The sequence below is a fragment of the Diadema setosum genome, chromosome 2, assembly GCF_964275005.1.
Source record: "Diadema setosum chromosome 2, eeDiaSeto1, whole genome shotgun sequence".
NCBI lineage: Eukaryota > Metazoa > Echinodermata > Echinoidea > Diadematoida > Diadematidae > Diadema > Diadema setosum.
In genome coordinates, this window is record NC_092686.1 from 26861179 (window position 1) to 26883454 (window position 22276).

Genomic DNA, 22276 nt, shown 5'->3' on the forward strand with positions numbered 1-22276 from the left:
AACATACATACACACACATACATAGATTATACATTTTACAAAAGCAAACACACAAAAAAAGTCTGTATTGAAATTCAAGTTTGTTGATATTTTGGCATATCTTACTGAGCCATGTTCATCATTTCATTTCATTTCAAAAATTAGTTGTTAAATTTTTGTCCTTTTATAAGAAGCCCAACATTACAAGAAGTTAAAACTTGCATGTTATGTACTCTCTGGGTAAAAACTTTTCATGAGCTGCAGTATACTGTAAAAGTGGATATTTTCACACGACTAATTTTTCACGCTTGGCTGGGTAGGAAGAGTTTTGCATGTTTTTAATTCCGCGGAATCAAGACACCAAGTACAGGAACATTTGGCAAGCAAAAATATTTGTGTGCTTTACTTTCACACTAGTTTCTGGTTGCGCGAAATGCACGAAAATTTCAACACCGTGAAAATTTCCACTTTTACAGTATGCTGTATATCTAGCAAATCTAATTTTTCACGAATAAGGACTTCCTGACAATTTTGCAAGTGGTTGAATTCACGATCTTGGATTATAGTAATGAACAGAGGAATGTATGTGCACGCATCACATTCATGTCAGGTCAAGAGTTAATATTTTCATGTGTTTTTGAATTTGCATATAACACAAGACACACAAAATGTACAGCGTATACAATATTTCCCTAGAGAAACCTTAAAAACAGGAGGCTCGAAAGAACATGTGAAACACATTCAATTCATTGCCACACACAACAGAATATAACTCTGCTTGAAGATAACACCTTTCCCCTTTGTCAGACATGAACAGACACCACATTTCTGCACTGATAAGAAATTTTGTGCATAGTGTCTCCGTATCAATACATCCATTCCCAGTGCACTATAAAGAAATGTGTCCACAGGCAGATACCGTCGGGAAGAACTCATTCAAAGAACTTTTGGGAGGAAACGCAGCCGGTGGGGATGGAATGTTTTATTGGACTGCCACCGATATTGAGCCATTTCCTGCCACATTAAAGGCATTATGTCACGTGTGATTTGTGGCGAAACAATCGGTGAGGAATTCCCATGCCATCACATTGTGTCATGAATGTGTCACATTGGTGACATCAAAATTATCATATAATGCATTTCATGACACCCCTATCATCGCTTCCATTTTTTCCACTACGCAACTGCCACTATCTGAGTCAATGACACAAAATTCAAGAATTCTTTTGTCTTTCACAGAGTGACCATGTTTACACACATGTAAAGATTGCTTCTACTGAAACACATGATTTCCAAAGTAACAAAAATACATGTATCTTTTACAGAAGATTGTGTACCAAACTCACTAAGGTAAAATCAACATAAGAACTACCTTTTTAAAACAGGGAAATCTTCCTTGTAAGCATATCATTAAAATTGCAATCAACTGCAGAATAACAACTAGTATAATACAGCTAGCATGGTTGCCATGATACAATGTAGCAAAGCACATTTGTCTGTTTTAGGTCAATCTTTATTTTTAAAGTAAGGTGTGCAAATGACAAAGCTTGCAGCACAAAATCGATCGCTGATGGCATTTGACAAGAATGCAAATCAATACATTCATGTCTTGTCACTGCAAAACAATGAAAGCATTTGCCAACAGATGAACCATGTTGCCTTTAAAACCTGAACTGTGGACAAAAAGACAAGGGGGGGGGGAATAAAAAGTCATTGAGATACATAATTGATGGTCACATCAGGTATAACATTTTTTAAACCAGAATAAAAAGACAACAACAACAAAGCTTTACATAGTATTTAAAAATTGATTTAAAACCAGAAGGGCTCAAAATTCATGATATACTTCGTAAAGTGTTAGCTCCCCTCTGGATATTAACTGGTAATATTTTCCATGAATCGCAAGGAGATTGGGCAAGATGCAAGCATGCTTGTCTTGGAACCGGGCACAAGATCCTGCTCTGACACTTTATCTACTGTAGAACGATTTCCAATAAGTAAATCAACTCCTTCCAAATCTGAAATCTTCCTCAGTTCCTTTAGCAGAGTTCTCCAAGAAATCTGACAAGTTCCATCCTTTTTCCCCTCTAAAAAAAAAAGTTATTCAAATAACCATATTGATGCAGAGAATATTTCCTTATTGTTTCGACAAATAAAACAAAATAATGACATCACAAATGAAACATGGGGTAAAAATAATCCACTAAGGTATCATATATCTTTGCAATGTAAGTCATGCATTGAAAGTCTAGCTTTATTCAGTGTTTGAAATGATAACTTGCTGTAAAATGAAGAATGGAATTTTCAGCATTTCATTTTCAGTACATAAATATTGCATGTTCTCATTATTGTTCTTTTTAATGTGAAAATCCCAGGAAGCATTGAATCATCAACTCCTTCCAAATTTGAAATCTTCCTCAGCCTCTTTCGTAGAGTTCTCCAAGATTTTGGACAACAAGTTTCACCCCTTTTCCCACCTAAAAAAAATTATTCAAATAACTATGTTGATGCAAAGAACATTTCCTTATTGTTTCGACAAATAAAACAAAATAATGGCATCACAAATGAAACATGGGGTAAAAAAACACACTAAGGTGTCATATATCTTTGTAATGCAAGTCATGTGTTGAAAATATAGCTTCATTCAGTGTTTGAAATGATAACTCGCTGTAAAATGAAGCAGGGAGTATTCAGCACTTTATTTTCGGTACATAAATATTGAATGACCTCATTATTGTTCTTTTCAATGTGAAAATCCCAGGAAGCATTAAATCATCATGATGGCATCTACGGAAATTGTTTAAACATTCGGGAATGGTCTTGGGGAGCATAAATGGTAAATTGGTGCTGCCATGATCATCTTCACTATAAACTTCAGTGATGGATCAAAGTAATGCCAGAGCAGGATAATGTGTAGGCAGGCAGCAAATGTATTTCCAGCACACATCTCAGACGCTCCCGTCATAAAGCTTGACGCGGCGCTATTCCAGGAATTACAGTCAAAATAAATACTCAGTCCACCAGCAGCAGCTAGTTAAAAAAATGGCTGCAAGATCAATCGATCATCCTCTGGTGAGACTGGTCAACATTTCAAAGCTTCACTGGACTGATGAGCTCATCTGTGGGGAAAAAAAAGTTTGGAGCAAACACTGCATTCTGCTATGGTAAAATTGTTTGAAAACTGGGTAAAAATCTTGACTAAATTTTGTCAAGTGTCAGAAATGCTCTGTGGAACAAGACAAAAGCTGCCAGCCTAAGAATGGCACAACTCGTAGTCAAGATGCTCCAAAATACCGCATGCTCTACCCCATCCTCTTCACTCCACCAAGGGAGGTGGGACACCATACCATACCTGTGGTGGTCAGCGTGGCCTGGGTGATCCCAACGGTCAAACCGGCCGTAGGGGTGCTGAGGGAGGCGGGGTCGGCGATGCCCCTGGCCATGCAGCGGAAGGTGCGGTTGTCGTACTGCGGGTTCACATCGACTACCAGCAGGCTGTACTGTGGAGTGTCCAGCTGGTATCGCCCATTGAGTGGATGGGATGAGTTGACCAGCTCCAATGATGTGTCCATCTGTTCAGGGTTTTTTTAAACACAGAGATAAAAATTACAATACAAAGCTCTATTAATATTTGTGCTTTAGTCCAATGAATTTACAAAAATGGTCCTGATAAGAACACTTGCAGACTTCTGACATACCAGGGAAAGTCACACACAATCATTAGTATAACAACAGGATTGTCAGCCTCTGCATGGCACTGAAGGTAGTGATGCTCACTTAAAAAAAAAAATATATATAATAAAGATTAATAATATTACATAAAGGAGATGTAAAAAAAAAAAAGTAAGAATAGAATTAAAACACACAAAAAAAAGGAAAAACTAAAATAAAAATCCTAAAGGCATAGATATATTCATTTAATTATTTCATTATTTTCATTTAATTTATTTAATTGGGGAATCATATACAAAAGCTTGATAAATAAAATTTCAGGAAAATAATATTTCAATATCAAAAGCATATTTTCTTCTTTCAAACAATGAAAAAAGATAATGGAAACAGTAAAGTCAGTAGCTGGCAGCTCTTTTGCACCTTGTATGGGAGGCATTTCAGTAGAAACATACACATGACTACATACTGTTAAGGTCAGAGCCAACTTGATTGAGAGATTGTTTGACTGATTGATGAGTACAATGTATATGAATAGATAGCAGGAGTCACTTTCATTGAAGCTTCAATTACTCTTCTGTTTGGCTATTACACTCCTTGTCTCAACATCAAGTGCCTTATAGAGTTTTGGCAATCAGAGAAATACTTCATGATTTGGTTCCCTACAGTGGACATTGTTAGTGTTGCTGTCAATAATTACCCTGTTACTGTTTTTATTTCAGTGTAAACAAGTGACTAGTGTATACGTCTACGCTAACCAGGCTATTGATAACAAAGAGAATACTATTAAAGCAGTTACATAATGAAGTTTCAAGCACTACTGTACAATTTTTTTTCAATGTCCCTCACCGACGAGAGCTATGTAAATAGTTTAGCAATAACAAATCTGAGAGATGAACTTGGACCCCGTTTCCAGTGCGAGGCTCGGCCGCAGCTCGGCCGCGGCCGAGCCCTCCTTCATTTCAGTGTAAACGCGGAAAAGGCCAAATGCGAGGCCAAAATTGGCCGCGCATTTGGCCACGCTCTGGAGGTGGTCTCGGCCTCTTCTTGGTGCAAACGCAAACTGGGCTAAATGCGCGGCCAATTTTAGTCTGGCTTCCAGACCCTCTGCCCGTACTATTTCGCTATTCACAATATTAACCCCCTTAATGTCGAAAACTAGTATAGTCTAAGGTGGTTTTGTCCTGCAAAGGATTTTTCCTTCGGCAAAGGCCTTTGCCCGAATGGCGACTTCGTCGCCACGGAATCCAGTTGGCAAAGGGTCTGAAAACCAGGCTATACCAAATTGCGTTTGTTTACAAGCAGAGCGCCACTACGACAAAATATTGAAAGGTTTGAATTAAAAGCGCGGCCGAGCCCGGCAGTGTAAATGGACAAAATTGCGGGGCTCGGCCTCGCATTTGAGGCTGGGCTCGGCCGCGGCTCGGCCCAGCCCCACACTGTAATCGGGGTCTATATCCCGAACGATCAAGATGATACTTTTTAGTGTCAACTTCATACTATGCATCTGTGGTATATTGAAGTAAGTGCTAAACCTGACAAATTTGGCATGTTTCCAAGTATCATTGCTGTATCAAAAAGAAAGTTTCCAAACGGGCTATCAAATATTGAAGTGTCAGCGGCAAACGGACCAGCAGTGCTCATGAGAACTTTGTCTCACTGAATTTACAAGAACACTTGTAGGACGGCAACGTTCTCAGGACGAGTCTGAAGGGCGAGTTTGGGAACTTTGCCAAGTACATGGAATGCTTTCCGTCCCTGGGAGTTTGCACAGGTGGGATGTTATTACTTTGGTGAAGGCAAAGCTTCTTGACAAGATTCGCTCGTTCGCTCATTCACCTCTCACCTGGTCACTTGTGAAGTGGCTGATTTGTCTGCCCCTCAGCTCGGGGAGAATGAGAGAGAGGAGAAAAAAATATATATAACATATATCGCCCACTTTTGAGATCCCAATTTGGCCAGATGGTTGAAACCTTGTACGGTTATTAGGCCAATTTCCTGGCCCTCTGACAGCCCTACCCCTGGACAGATATCATTGACCCTGTCGGCCATCGCTGGACACATGTACAACAAGATGCTGCTGAGCCAGCTACCTATATGTGTTTGTTATTGTGTCACAGGTGGCAACGATGTGTTTACTTTCCCAATGATTTCCGAACAATGTTTACTTATAAGTTATTTCTCCATTTGTGGTAAATACAGATATCCTGCGTATGAGGGATGATGTGTTTGTATAGATATGTGCAAATGTAGTGAGATAGACTTGAAACCTATACATAAATATAGACTGACATTGAAACTTCCTTCTTCTTCTTTTTTTTTTTTATTGCACATATTATGCAACTCAAAAATAGGAAGAGAGCACAAGCCCAGACTAAATGTAGGTCTCTGATACTGTTTTGGTGAATGTGGCCAATGAAAAATACAATTTCCAGCAAAACATTTTTTTTTTAATAGTTTCTTGCCATCATAGCTGCTCTTGTAAATCTGAATAGACGACAAAATGTATTTAATGCACTACGGGCAATTCCATGAGAAATGTTCACTTTGGTGAAAAAATGAAGTTTTGAGTTTCACTTAAGTTCTCAAATATTCTGAAAAAGTAACATATATTTTTTCATTTTTCACTAGTCTCATCTTTGTCATTACAAAATTTTGTATTTTTCTCAGTCAATGAAAATACTGTATGATGTGTTGCAATGAGACAAAAATTTGGCTATTTTTAAAGAGTTTAGTGTTCCTGTCTCTAAAGCAGGCCAGATATGTCCTAGAGGCCTTGTTCAGCTTTTGAATTATAGTCCAGTGTGTATATCAACGTAAAATCACAACCAACTTCCTCAGCATTCATCAGTTTTTGACCCATTGATCCTCAAAGTTGTGTGATTTCTCTAACATTTGAAGCGTCATGTCCGTTACGTTTTTTACTATAAGTTTTCATAGTCAAGAGGAAATTAGTGTAAAGTTGCTGCAAATTCATTTTCTATGTTAGGATTGAATCCCCTTGCATGTGTGGAAACCACTTTTCTATACCACTTCTAGTTTTCCTGTAAATGGCGTAACGGACATGACGCTTTGCGTAACGGACATGACACCTCATATTAGACAAGTGGCAGAAATAACACTGTGGCTCAGTGAAACAGGGTGGTGATTAGTTTTAATTGCTTGAGGATAGTAGGACATTTCTATACTTGAGTAAATAATTAAGTCTGCACATCACTCAATAAAACAAAAATAAGCAGACTTTGCTTTCTGCCACTGGAAGACTGTTGATTTTAGATGATCTTGCTACCCTGTTACACTGGTTTGATCCATTCCCACCTCTTGTAATCCTGACTGATAAACAGCAGCTGTCATTCCAAGGAGTATTTAGACAATGGAGTTTTCACTGTTGGCCTTCCCTTCAATATGAGCACTTTCTACATATAAGTACATTGTAGACAACCTTTAACACATATTCGCCATGGAGTCAACACAACAGCCAGGAACTCCTGCACAAATGGATCCTCGTGCATCCAATGAACATGATCACTGATGATACAACAAAGAATCCAAATGTCACCAGCATCAATGTCTTCAATGATGGCGTTGTCTCCTAATTAAAAAAAAAAAAAAGTTTGTGCTGCATCCATACATGTACCTCTCTGATCTCTATGACTCTATAAATCCACACCTTCAGTGGCACGTTAATGAGATATCACTTGCCAAGAGGGCTGAGAATGGAATTGTTTCTTTATTAAGCGTGTTGACAGTACATGTAGCTCTATCGTCAGAGAAAGTCGGTCTGAATGCTGCCTATCCATTTCATCAATACAACTAAACTAGATGTACCTCTATGCCAAGGGATATACCGGTATATATGACAGCGCACAGCATCGTACAAAAAAGCACAATTTTGAGATGCTATGAGAAGATGTTTATCCACTGAAAGATACACTGTATAATCATTTACAACCAGTTTGTAGGGAAAGCATCCAGTATTTCAAAAAGTCCTACTCACAAGCTGGTGAGAATAATGTAACCAGTACACCACTCTGGCAAGCCTAAGCAAGCAAGAAGTTGATTATACAATTTGTACGAGTTGAATTTGCCGTGAAGAAAACAAGAAATACTTTGTTGCCCAGGTGACCACTCTACATGGAAATGGATTACTGGTATATGTTGTGAAAATTCTCAGAAAAAAAAGGGGCTTGATCATTCACTTCTAGCCAAGAAAATAAAGCATTTGTTGACAATGATAAAGTACTGGTACTAGCAGTGGAAGTTTTTACAATAGTCTATCCAAGATTGGATAACAGAGGATGATTCTACTCCAAGGATGACATTAATGCCAAATGAAAGAACTTTGCAGAAATAAAATTTACATACCTTATTTCTTTCAGATGATAACATTAATTTGATAATGGTACCAAACAGTTTTGTGGTCCTGTTTCATTGCATAAAAGTTGATGCAATCCTGAGTTCATTTTAATGATGTTGTATTCAAACTTTTTATGTCATACAGATCTGGTTCTGGTTTGTTCTGTTTTCTTTGCCTATCCGCAGATATGGAGACATGATCTTCTGTGTTGTACATGTATGCCATTTTGGTACTCTGGGCATTGTACTCCATGTGCTTTAGAGTAGCTGTTAGATCACTGAAACCTGCAATAAAAGGACTTTTTGATGTTTTGTTCAAGAACATAATGTAGTTAGCAGTGTGCAGTTATTTTAATCTTTTTATTTTGAAACAAAGAAGTGAAAATATGGTTCACCTTACAAGGGTGTCATGTCCGTTACGCAAGTGTATAATATTAAGTATCAAATATTAGGCCACTAAGAAAAAAATAACCACAGTATAAGATAGTGATATGTCCTGTTTTGCTATGGTGGGTGGTAGTAACTGGAAATTTGTCACTAATTGTAGCTAGCTGGTGCAGGAGCGATTTTTTTTTATATTTGTTTGTTTTGTAAATATATACAAAGACTAACCCCCCTAAAATGATATAAATATAAGAAATATTACGTGATTGCAGTTATGATGTGTGTCCCTATGTTCTAACCTTACTATGCCAACAACTGAATATCTGCTATACCTTGTAATAAAAAAATTCTCTTAGCTTACAAAAAGTGGACAAAACTGTCATGTCCATTACACTCGAAGTGTCATGTCCGTTACGCAATATTTTAAACTATTAAAAAAGAATGAACAGTAAAACTACTCTAAATTAGGACTTTATGAGTAAAGCATGACCTAAAGGTTTAATCAAGACCAAAACCAGCTGTATCTTATCCAAAAATTCACAGGAATTTTCATAATGGTAAGTAGATCAAAATGCCTTGTCCATTTAGTGTCATGTCCGTTACGCTCGCTAAAAATGCAATTTCTCAACAACCACTTGATAAATTTCCATGAAATTTTCAGTGTACGTTCCATATACTTAAATGTGTCTGATAAACTCGATTAGAAACTTTTGGAGACTCCCAATTTCACTGTGTGATGGTTTGAATCACAAAAAAGTGGTCTGAATGTCATGTCCGTTACGCTGGAATTGACCCTACCAGCCGTGTAATCCAATATTTGTGGGCATTGTTCTTTCTTGAAAATGTACTGTCAGGTGCTCAAAACGGGGCTTGGGGAGGCTTTAATTTCAAAGCAGCATGCAGTAAAGTCGTTCATCTTCGACTCAATTAGGCGGAAAAGTCCCATGGATATCTGAGTGGCTGGCTGTCCGCCCCATGTCTTATGTGTTACAGGAAATGAAATTAAAAAGAGGGTCATGGCAAGTTTAGTGACTTTTCCCTTCCTTCCCTTCCATACAGCTTTCTCTACCACCCACCCCCGTCCTTGGTATTTGACATAGCACAGCCAGATAAAAACTGTTGTAACATTTTGTCCTGTTCTGGATCATGTGGAGTAGTAGAAAAATCATAACAATGGGACCATCCGAGCATTGAGAATTTAGGGTTTCTGGGACGAACACTGAACTAGGGCTTTCTATAGCTCAGTCGGTAGAGCACCGGGCTAGCAATCCAGAGGTCTCGGATTCGAATCCCGTTGGAATCCCATTTTCTTTGCTCAATTTTTCACTAATAAACAATTTTCATTAGTCATATTTTGCTAATCACACTATGACCACACAATTTTGGGTAAATGGGACTGGGAATATCCCAAAGGCAGCCTCTGTGTAGTCACAAGAGATCTACTGCATCTATTTAAATTGGGACGTTCTTCTTGCTTTCTAAACCAATACCTACAAACATGATAAATTTCAAGATGGAATACTTTGCACTGTTTTTTACTTCATGTCAACTCACTCACATTTGTTTGACAATTTGGCCATCAATGGAAAAAAAAAAAAAAAAACTGTACCATCAGCAATAACTCCATTGATAAAAAGAAAGATAAAATGAAAGATAGAATGATAGATTAAAGAATTTCATCACTTATTTTGGAAATGAAAAGATAGACAATACATGAAACTCCATCAATAAAGAGAAAGATCAAATTAAAGACAAAATTAAAGATTAAAGAATTTCATCATTTATTTTATAAATGAAAAGATAGACAATACGTACAAGAAAGCCAAGATTTCTTGTTTTATGAACACCAATTTTAAATTTCCTTGATTTGAAGTGCTGATTCTGTGTTCTGGCTGTGGATGCATGAGCTCACACAAGCTCTTGGTCCCTCATACTCACTATCATGCTGCATGATGATGTAATAATGGCAGTGGAGGTTATTGCACTTCATCAAGGTCCTGATTAAATGGGAATTCCCCTCATGTTAATCAAAAGAGAGAGTGCTATTGTGTGTGTTTTTTTTTTTAATGAATAAATTTCCCCGAATGGTTACATCATGATGCAATCAGTTGGTGGACTTTTGAAATTACAATTGTACTAAATTTGAAGGTGACAGTCAGTTCTATTTAGCTTGTTGGGTTTTTTTCTTTTCACTCTCAAATCTTACATGGCGACATCGGCCTTCTGGTTCTTGGCCGACGTTATATGGATTGTTTGTTCTGTTTACGTATTTCGAAGAGCTTATCAATTCCACATCTTCAACTGAATTTAATTGCCAATGCATTTCACAGGACTATATGTTTATGTTTCTCTATCTAATTTGCAAATAGAGTAGTGTAAAATGTGTAATCTGATTTTGTGCAGATTTAATATATATTTAACAACTTCTACTTAATCTTTCTCCAGTGTAGAAAAGGCAGTAAAATTCAAAGCTGTCAATCTAATGAGGAAAAGATCATTTAATTTCTACAACAAAATTAACCACAGACTTGATGAACCACAGCAAATTAATCAAAGGCATTATTTACTATTTGCAGATGAAACAAAACCCAGCTTTAGTGCTTCAAAATAGTTTCAAAATGTGAGTTACGGATAGAAACAACCAATGTAAACATTTTAACCCGTAAAATCAACATTAAATATTTTTAAATGGTAGATATGTGAATAACAGTTGTAATAAAATTGTTTCTAGACTAAACCATCTACAGCTATGGTTTATTGAGAAAAATAGTGATATCTCCTCATATTTTAGGATTTATTGCAAAATTTTCATTTGGTAGGATATTTTGTGATATAACTGATCTACACTTAAGCAGCAAATGTGATAACTTGAACATTTTTTAAGTCACTGCTCCCAATGGTAAACAATATCTTTAACCAGCCCTAATTGTGGCCATAATGTTGTCACTTCTTTAGAATGCTTGCCATCGACATCACACTTTGGCCCGAATTCACAAAGGTGGTACAATTGAAACCATGGTTTAAACCATGGTCAAATACCGTAGTTTTGTATGAGGCACCAAGTGTCGCATGGCCTATTTCGTTACGAAATCAGCCATTTCGTTGACGTAACGTTAACATATCGTCGACGAAATCGAGGAAATGACTGATTTTGTAACGAAATAGGCCATGCGGCACTTGGCGACTCATACATACGGTCTTTGTCCATGGTTTAAACCATGGACATGATTGTACCACCTTCGTGAATTCGGGCCTACGAGTCTTTACATTCACTCACCTCTGTCCATGAGACAATAACGGTACTGGGGTTGACTCTGGCATGCATGTGGAGGTACGCTTGGCAGGGAAGTTTGGCAGTTTGCCCCCGGAAGGCTATGATTGTAGTTGCTTGTGAGGAAGATATACACAGCAGCAGTACTGCAGGATAGAAGGAAAACACAAAAATAAAGGAAATTAAATCAAAATTTAATTTAAAAAAAAAAGGATGTCTATCAAACAGATATCTGAAGCTTAAGCTTTAAAGGGTTAAAATAGAGTATACACAATATATTTCACAATTTGTTATTGTTGCAAGTCGACCGATGTTTGCGAAAGTGGCAACTCATGAAAATATTGCTTCTCATGACCTGAAGTGCATTGTATATACATGTAGTATTTGGGGTGGGAAATATTATTATTATTTTTTTTTTTTGCTTTACAATTGATAATACTTAGTAATAGTTCCTATTTCATCAATATGATTCTTCATCAAGAGTTCAAGCACTCATCTTACAATTGTTTTACAAGTCCCTGTTCCTGAAATATTATACCCGCAAGATACATGGCACATAAAGTATGGAACAGCTCTCATAGTGTGGGCTGAAGTGTAGAGGTCATTGATCTCAAAAAGACACATCACGCAAGAACTATAATGTCCATGGCTGACTGTGCTGAGCAATGTGCAATAGCCATCACGGTCATCACATCAAGAAAAGTAGCAACACAGGACATTAAAGACATGTGTAGTGATGGAAAACATGGGTGGTATGATTGAATTAATCTTCATTTGCTGCCCATCCGGGGAACATTTGAAAAACACACACATAGGGCCCGTCAGCCTCGTATCAGCAAACATGTTCTATGTGCATGGAAGTATAGGCTCATCGGTAACAGTCGAATCCAGTCAAGATTCTTTGGCAGTGTGTGTACTTTCTTACATAGAGGTCAGTGATACAGCTGTACACATTTCATTAGTGAGATTCTCGAATATATTTGAGCCAGGTCAGCCATTCCACTCGGATCCATGGTATCCCCATAAAAGTACTGTCATCTGAGACTACTAAGCACCCTGGTAGACCAACATAGAGCTATTGGCGATTCTTACTGTCCCAGAGTGGTTCTGGGTAGGAATGCCTAAACAAACTTCGGGATGTTGTCTTGGTTGAGAAGGAAGTCATTTACCTTCATCGGTACTTGACGGCCATATCTATGAATCTACCTAGTACCACATTGACTGATACCATGTGACACTGTGGTAATTGTGATTTCATGACAAGTTACACAAAAGCACACACACACACACACACACATGCACAAAATGGTTTAAACAAAAACCTATATTTAAGAATTACACAAATATGACATTGAAGTACTTCACTGCTGTATATTTTTCATCTTAAAATTATGTCTTTTGTTCTGGTTTTATTCTCTTCTTACTTCAAATCTAAATCATGCTGATACACTGTAGTATATGATAGAATTTTCCTGAAACTGACTCATATCAAAGAAAAGTCAATAAAATAGTGAAGTACTACCATCTATCAGTACCTCTAAAATTTTTAGCATTGCTAGTATTTGATGCCTCATATAGCTATAGAACTGCATGTCATATCATATTTCACATAAATATTATACCGGTATCATGAAACATGAGATTCATAAATGCAGATGCCAAAAAAGCCAAAGAGCAAAACAAAATGAAGTACAAGGCAACAGGAGTTCCAAAAGCCAACATCATTTAAAGTTTTGATGACATCTATACTCTTCATCTCCCGAGTATGTAGTGATGTACTGCATGTAGGCTGGTAACACAACTTTTGATCATCAAAACATACATACAAAAACTTGTATGGAGCAAGTTGAATACACAATTTCTGCCATTAAACTGCATCCCTTTTTTATTGGGGAAAAAGAAGGTAAACTTTGAGCTGTTTTTTTTTTTTCCACCTTCAAGCTATGGATTTGACACTGTTTTCATCCCAGCACAGAGCAACGAGTATGCATGCTAATCAACACTGCGATACGTCTCAAGCACGTTTTTCATCGAATTCGTGCTCCGTCGCAAAACAAGCCGACTGGACAAATCTTCCCAAATCTGCGACATCCTCACGGGGGACTTCCCTCCCAGATCCCTCCCTGCATCAGCCCCTCATCACTCGCTTCCTCCAGACCGGATCCCCGCGAAGAAATCTTGGACCGAGTTCTCCACATTCCAGAGTGTCGAGGTCGGTAAAAGCCCCCCACCTCCTGAAGCAGAGGGGGCCCCCGTGGATATCGTGCACCCCAAAATTAATTCCTCTTAGCTTCCTCACTGCTCCCGACCCCTTTACTGAAATCACACACTACCGCAGATTTATGACGACACAGTATTTGTGACTACATTGAAATGATACAAGAAACTTTTCTGTCTCATTTCTTTAAAGCATTTCTAAATATCACATCCAAGGTGCTTACGTATTTGTTGAAACACAAAATACTGCAAATACTTAAAACGCACAATCTATTTCGTAAATCTACTATGTAAATCTATCACGTAATGTAACCTGTGTCTGTCTTTGATGAAAAAATTTTTTTAGCGTATAAGACTTAATTTCTCACCTTCAAATAGAAATGCATAATGTTTTTTTAAAAACGTGGTCTACAGAGCAAAATGATTTATATACTTTCTTCCTTGATGTGCAAATTTCTACACTTTTCTCATTGCCAGAGAGCATAGAGAGCACTCTCACACTTTCCTGTTCTACTGTAATGGCCATCAAGCTGTCACAGCATACAGCCTGTCCTCTGGCATACTTCCTTACAAGTCTAAACCCGGCAGCATGTACGTGGCCTTCCCAGCATGATTTGCTGCTGGACCTTCTCTTGTCTGCGCCGAAAGATTAATCCAACAACATACCGTCCAATTAGTTCAAATGCAGATATGTTTGTAAATGAGTAAAGTAAGAAATAAAGACACAGGGCTTATGTATCTTTCTCCTTTTTAACAGTCTATCATGACTTGGTTGGCTGGGAAAAATATGAGTACACTACATATGTCCAACGCAGACTGCACATTCCAAAGACAGAACTCTCATCCACATCAAAGCTGTAGATTACGTTTACATTTGGTGAGCCCAGCTAAAGGATATATGATCTGAAATCAATACCACATTTGCGATTGTTGTAAGGAATACACAGCGTTTACGGAAAATCAATTGGGGATGTATTTCAGCCAGTCTCGACAGAAAAGCACGATTGATTTTGGGGAGCTCAGATTGCACTGGGGGAAACTGTATTCTCAGGTTTTCATGGTGGAGACATAAAGGCTTAACTAGACTGGGGGAGAAATGGGGGGGGGGATGACTACATGACTGCAAGATATATTGGCAAAGACAGTATAAGCTAATGTCCTTTTTCACAACAATAAAGTGCATGTCTTGAGCAATGATCTCTCAAAAGAAAAGTCACACATGCCTCTTCCTTGGCATAGACCAAGCTGAAACAGAATGTGGTTTCAGGCCAAGATCGAGCCTTGACCAAGACAAGACAAAGTGGGAGCAGGCATATGCTACTCAAACATTTCTCTTCTACAGTGTAAGCCTCAACTGTTCCCAGTTAAAGGGGAATTCCAGATAAGTTATATGTTAGTCTGAAAAGAAAGAGTAACATTTCATAAGCACAACAGTGAAAACTTGATCAAATTTGGATTAAAGGTACTAGCCCACATTTGCAAACCCACGAAAATCAAAACTGCATAAAACAGGTCCAATATGACTTCAATGTACAAGTTATAACAGTAACATACAGTGTACCTCACCTGTTGCTCTTTGTCTATACCATTCGATAAAAGAGAGAAAATTGTCGTTTTAAAATCAATTTTCAAACCAGGTCAACCCGACCCAAAATCGAATTACAAGCGGCTACCTACGTACTAACTGCGACCAGCCCCAACGTGCAGCGTGCAGCGTTGGGGTTGTGCCGTTTTCGCATTCAGATCGAGGAGTTGTACAAAACGGGTGCCGTTTCGGCGCTATATTTCCTTAATTTTTCAACAAAAACTACTAGGAATACTTACATGGGTCGATTAAACCTAAATGATTAATTTCGGCGACTGTTTGATGCATTTCATTGCTTATGATGCAGAAAATGTTGTCTTATAACGCGAATATCTTCAGCTCACCGATGCTCACTGAAACTCACAATCACTTGCACAGGCGCACAGCATGCATGCAGTGCAGTGCATTGAGAGCATGCGTAATGCGTACTAATGGATATAGCAGCAAGTCTCTCCACTGTTGCACTAGGGCAGGCCGCTTATTACTCCTAAAAAAATGTAGAAAATTTTGCAGTTTCTAGATAAATGGGTGAGAAAAACCAAGTCGAAAAGGTAATGTATTAATTGTCACTGTGTTTATGATAGAAATTTAGCCGTGCTTTATTTGTGAAGTCGCCGTGAATGTGGCAGTGATTTTTGCTCCCGCTCAGCTGCGAGGTAGCCGCCAGGACCGCGCCTTGCGGCGCGGTCTCCGGGGCTAGCTACTAATACGTACATGTAACTTACACATGTATCGCATGCAAGTAGTACGTATGTGGACCGGAGCTAGCGAGCGTTATACGCATGCATACGGTGCATTTTCATTTATTTTTATGAAAGTAATGGACTAATTGGAACGAAATTTTGCACAGGTGTTACTGCAATCATACCCAAACTCCATGCTAACTATGAGACCAATTGCTGCAGGTTTACAAATGTGGGCTAGTACCTTTAAAATGACAGTTCTCAAACAGCTGATATGAATATGCGAATGAGCGAGCTAGTTATGTCAACACCTTACAATTTTCCATTGGTCAGTTACAAAAAGAAAGTGAAAAATAAATCTGCTATAAAAGTGTAAAATCTATATCATGGCTGAATAATTAAAAAAAAATGATCAGTCAGATATATTAGGATTTGAATAAATGCATTTGATCAAATAAGAAATTTCAAGATTTTGCTTACAAACTATGTGACAAGTTGTGAGGCAATGACAGCATCAACTCACTCATTTGACCATTCATATTGACTGTTTAAGAACTGTTTTGTGAACATTAGCAAAACTTCACAAAATTATCATCTTAGTCATTTTCATCCAATTCTGTTCAAATATTCACTGTTGTGCTTGAGAAGTTAAAAAAAAACATCTTATCATGAAGTTTTGACTAGTGAAATTCCCCTTAAACAACTAGCAGCTCTTACCTTCAGACAGAACAAATCTCATGAGTTTCATTTGCTTCTCTCTCCCCTTCTACCAGCATCCCTGTTTCAACGTGATGCCTGATTAAGGTTTTCAAGGATCCCGACAGATTGCTATCTTATTTGCGACCACTCCGTGACCTTTCTAGACATTCCTCAAGAGCTCATTGCAATGATGTTGTTGGCTTTTTTCCTTTCTTTCTTTCTTTCATCTGAGACTTAAGTTCCATTGAAATGAACAAGCTGAGACAGTCTGGAAAACCAGATAAAAATCAAACATTTAATATTTCTCCTGTTAACGACGACTGGAAAGAGTGTGGTGGCCTTAATCATGATGGATACATGTGTCCCTCGCAATTTCAGCCATGCAGCTCATTTGGAGAAAGAGCCCGAGAACAGTGCCCTCATATGTTCAAAGGGTGCTGAATTATCGGCAGCCGCTTGCATCATGACGTTTCATCAGAACATTTGATTGGGAGAAAAGGTCATAATGTTGGCTCGATGACTGTGCAGGCAAATTGGATCAGGGGGAGCCGCAAAGCGCTTGCAAAGGCAGTGGCAAATAATTCAGAGTTCCTCTATATTCAAAGCACAAGTGCTTTAAATATTTGTCTGGCCCTACAATCACAGCCAGAGGGAAACAAATTGCAATCTTGATTAGATGCCAGAATTGGGCATTCTAGTCTGGGACATATATACATTTCTCTGTACTTCCTGCCCACAGCTCTATAAAACTACGCCATGTTTATTATAGTGACATCACATCTGGAATAATCCCTTTTTTTAACTTTCCATTGGTTATGAAGGATATTTAGCCCATTATCCAGTATGTTGCTCTTCATACAACTTGAGACTCAGAAATGAGAAATTCAGAGCACATGTAAGGTTGTTTCCTTGGGCAATCTTTAAAGGTCATGCCTGAATTGAGTAGTTAATAGATAAGACCAGAAAAAAATATTTCTTGAAAAGAAAAAAAAAAAGAATAAAATTTTACAATACATGCCATCACCAGGAATAACACCGACATTTCGTAAGCTGAGAACCAGAAGGGCACTATCGCATTATAACATTTGAGCATAAATGAATATTAACCAAACAATTTTTGCACAATTTATAATTTACTTGATTAAAAGTGGGTATATTCGTTTAAGCATTGTTCCAACTGGTAAAACATTGCCCTTGTGATTTTGATTTTTTAACATTTTATTGAAAATCAAAATAATTCAAAATTGACACTATGATGTAAAAGAGATCAAGCTCTAAAAAAATGATACCAATAACTCAATACCCCCCAAAATTGTGAATTTGTTCTTTTGGTTCTCAGCCAACGATTTAAGAAGTCCGAAAGGTATTCATTGTATGAATAAAGGAGTTAAACACAGATTTTCAAATTTGTGGAGAAATCATTATCATTCATTCTGATTCACTGATATTTTAAGAGAGACTCTAATTCATAAAGCACCTTCTTCAGCACTTACTATTTTATCATTCTTCCTCAATCAAATTCAGTAATCCTGCTAAAAGTTATCCAAGCACTTCCCATACAAGAACAAGGATGATTAAACAATGAGAAATCTGGTGTAGATGTGAATATATGACTTCCAATAAATCTCTGCAGCACTAGCTCTCTGCTTATGTTTGTTAGTATGCCTCAAAATATATCTCTCTTACTCAGTCTCTCTCTCTCTTTCTCTGTGTTTATGTGTGTGTGTGTGGGTGTGTGTGTAGGTGTGTGTGGGTGTGTGTATGTGTATGTGTGTGTGTGTGTGTGTGTGTGTGTGTGTGTGCGCGCGCACAGTGTGACACATGAGGTATTAGAGGTTTGCATGTGGTCAGTGTACATTGTAGTGCGTACCGGTATGCCTTGTGTATATCATGGGTAAAGGGTGTATAGATACGTACACTGTATGTGCATAGCGTGTTTGGGTGCAAGGTGGGTAAGTGTTAATTGTTTTAATAGTCATGAATGTATGAGTACCATTGTATGAGTACCAAGGTATAAAGTGAATGTTGTGTGTGTGTGATCTGTGGTGGGTATGTATACATAATTTGTATGTAATTGTGTATCATTCCCTTTCTCTCTCTCATCTGCATAAACTCGCAAGCTTGCTCCACCACAATTCTCTTTAACTTCAGCCTCCTTCACTTATTCCTGTTCCTCATGGTATATACTATACACAGTATGCTACCACTTTCCTTTCACCGCTGCTTCCCGCAGGGCATCCATGCTGCCCCCTTTTCCACCATTCCTCCTCCTCCACAACTCCTCGATATTTGCCAATACAGACCTTGCAGAATTCTGCAAACACATTTTCATTTGCATGTACACAAACACCACAGATCAGTTTAATGGAGCCTGACATTTCAATACACCTGCTAAATGCTGCTAACCCCCCCCCCCCCCCCATCATATTTCTGTAATGAGGGCTGGTAATGAGGGGGAGCAGGTTGATCAAGTCCCTCTCTTCTATCTAGAGATGATGGAGTGAAGGATGCCAGCCATGCCAGGAAAAGAAGTCGGTATAGGATCCATCAACAACATCAGCTGACGCGTCCCATGCCTCGATCTGATGGGCTAGGAGTGCCTCAGGGAAGTCTGTGATCCTCTCACCAGCTTGGTGAGCATCAACTCAGCATGCACACTTATCACTCATATACCTTCTCACATTTTTGTGTGATCTGCCCCTTTAACCAGAACTGGTGCAAGGAGGAAAACAGACCAGGAAGGGGCATGACTTTAATAATGACAAGAAAAGTAAACAATGATTGCATCACCTGACTAAATACAATCCACGATGAAGCAAAAAAGGGCAAGTTTTCATAATGTGTATAATTAGACAATACAGCATACAGATTCACATTTTGATTTCAGTTTAAATTTATTTGATAAGAGTTGAACATGCTGTAAATTTTAACAGCATGTAAATTTTATTAAAAGATGTAAATTAAAACAGCATGTGCTTAGTCCACAATCTACACATATACCCGCATACTGGGTGTATGTGTGGGGCATGGGAGCAGCTGGATATTTAGGGTGAAGAGATAGATAAAGAGAAGGAAAGAAGGCCCAACATTTATTTCTACACTGTTTCACATATCAATACAAGGTATATTATACACCATTTTATTCATCTACCTCATTCAAATTTAATGGCAAATTAATTCCTTAATGTTGCTTGTAGTAACCTTGATGTGGTGATTATCGACCATAGTATTCTATTATGGTGTTCAAATCAGCTTTGCACTATTGTACCGTAAGCCCAGTGGCTAGTATGAACAAATATAGAGAAAATGCATACTAACTGAACAGTGAAATTACTTGTGGAGAAGTCAAAGCTGATGAATTTATTCATGTCAAACTTGGTATTGATGAAAGAAATTTTATGCAGCTGCCGGAGTACAGTGTGATTTTTTAGAAAATTAGATACACATATTGCTGCACACTGCCACAGAAGCTGATGAATAGAGCATACTTTTGGAGCTCTAAAAAACATAAGCTTCAGAGATATCAAGGTCAAAATATTAGCCATGCCTCTAACCCTGAATTTCTCTCTCAATGTATATATCCCTCCCCCCCCCCTCTCTCTCTTTGAATCCATGCATGTCATTCAATGAGCACATTCTAATGATCCACAGAGGTATGGATGACTGTCTTATCTTGTTCATGCAAGCATAAGGAGAACAAGTCCGCCAGCACTGAAGGCCTGTGTGCATATTGGCTTTCCAATCCACACGGGCATCCCTTGCAAATTTTCTCAGAAACATTGAGTACTGCATGTGGGCAGCAAACACGCGTACTCGGCACTGTGCGCAGAAAAGAACGAGGCTGCTTCTCCCTATGAATAAAACCCCCGGGGGAGGCATTCAGCCAACCTGCCGTCTGTCGTGTCGTGTCGAAGCCGTTTCATTTTCTACCCATGGAACCTCGTGAATTCCAGGACACGAGAGACATAAATAAACATCGCAGAGTATCGCTACGTTGTACCATGGTCAAGCACAAATGACGGTTTTGTGTGCCATGCTGCTGGTCTAGTGTGACAGACAATTCACTTGCATCACAGTTGTGCTGCTTAATGAATGTACACCGGAGTGTGTTACACACCTATAAGTGTATCACATAAAAGCTGATGTATTAATTGTGTGTTTGTCATTCTCATTCACTACAAAAAAATTAAAAAACCTCACATATATATAAAAAACTAGAAATGTCGCTTTGGCGACTGGTATGCCTCCGCCATAATGCATGATTTTCCCAATAGGTCTAGATAGTACATGTGGACAATGTGTGATTACATTTTCACAAAATTGGCAAAATATTGAAATGACAAGTTTGTCACAAATGTGTTGAATGTTCACCTTCCTTGACCTAGGTTTAATTGGATGAATAGGAGAGCATGTATCTAGGGATTTAAGGACTTTAACTCGACTTTGACCCATTCATACATTTAGGCATTGAGTAATTTTCAAGGTACAGGTGTGGAGAAAAAGTGCAATTTCTGAATTGAATAGTAAATTGTTACCATTTTCATCTGGCCCTTGACCCTAAAATTCATAAGATAATCACTTTCAGGTAGAACATGCATAATATGTACTATGTTTCAAGATAACTTGAGCCACTTCCGAGATATGGAGGAAAAAGTTAGTTCAGCACTTTCACTTGATCTTTGACCTTTTGACCTTTGAGGCAAAAAAAGAAGAAAAAAAAAACTTTCCAGAGAATTTCTATTTAGGTTACACATGTATGCATACACCAAGTGTAAAAAAAAAATAACCCTGCTGGCATTGCATGATAGGAGGGAAATAGTAAAATTTTGAAGTGTTGCACTTGACCTTTGACCACTGACCTTTGACCCCATGAACCCTACATTCTCTAGATAATCACTTCCAGTTAGTATATGTATATACTATGTTCCATGAAGATACCTTGAACAATTTTCCAAGGTATGGAGAAAAAAAAAAGAAGTTTTAATATTTTTACTTGACCTTTTGACCTTTGACCTTTGACCTCATGACCCAAACTTTCACCAGATAATCTTAATTGGGTAATACATGTATACACTAAGTTTCAAGAAAATATCTTCAGGCATTCAATAGATATGGTGGAAATAGTGAAATTTTATGTATTTGACCCTGACCTTTTGACCTTTGACCTTTGACCTCATGACCCAAACTTTCACCAGAGAATCTTAATTGGGTAATACATGTATACACTAAGTTTCATGAAAATATCTTCAGGCATTCAATAGATATGGTGGAAATAGTGAAATTTTATGTATTTGACCTTGACCTTTTGACCTTTGACCTTGAGCATGTGCACCCAAAAGTTGATAGGCACAACTTCACCCCCTAATACACATACATGCCAAGTTTCATTAGGATACCTCAACAGGTTTTGATAGTTACCTTGTCCACAAAATT

The 22276-nt window shown here is 38.1% G+C and overlaps 1 protein-coding gene across 1 annotated transcript in view; it reads right to left on the bottom strand.

Moving 5' to 3' along the window:
• The window catches only part of LOC140241351 (putative receptor-type tyrosine-protein phosphatase mosPTP-1), a 212815-nt gene that overhangs the window by 124214 nt on the left and 66325 nt on the right, over nt 1–22276 (bottom strand). The window contains exons 2-3 of the mRNA XM_072321088.1: nt 11666–11805; nt 3332–3551 (exon numbers count right to left, since the gene is read on the bottom strand). Of these exons, the coding sequence (XP_072177189.1) occupies nt 3332–3551; nt 11666–11805 (360 nt within the window). The remainder of the gene's footprint in view (nt 1–3331; nt 3552–11665; nt 11806–22276) is intronic.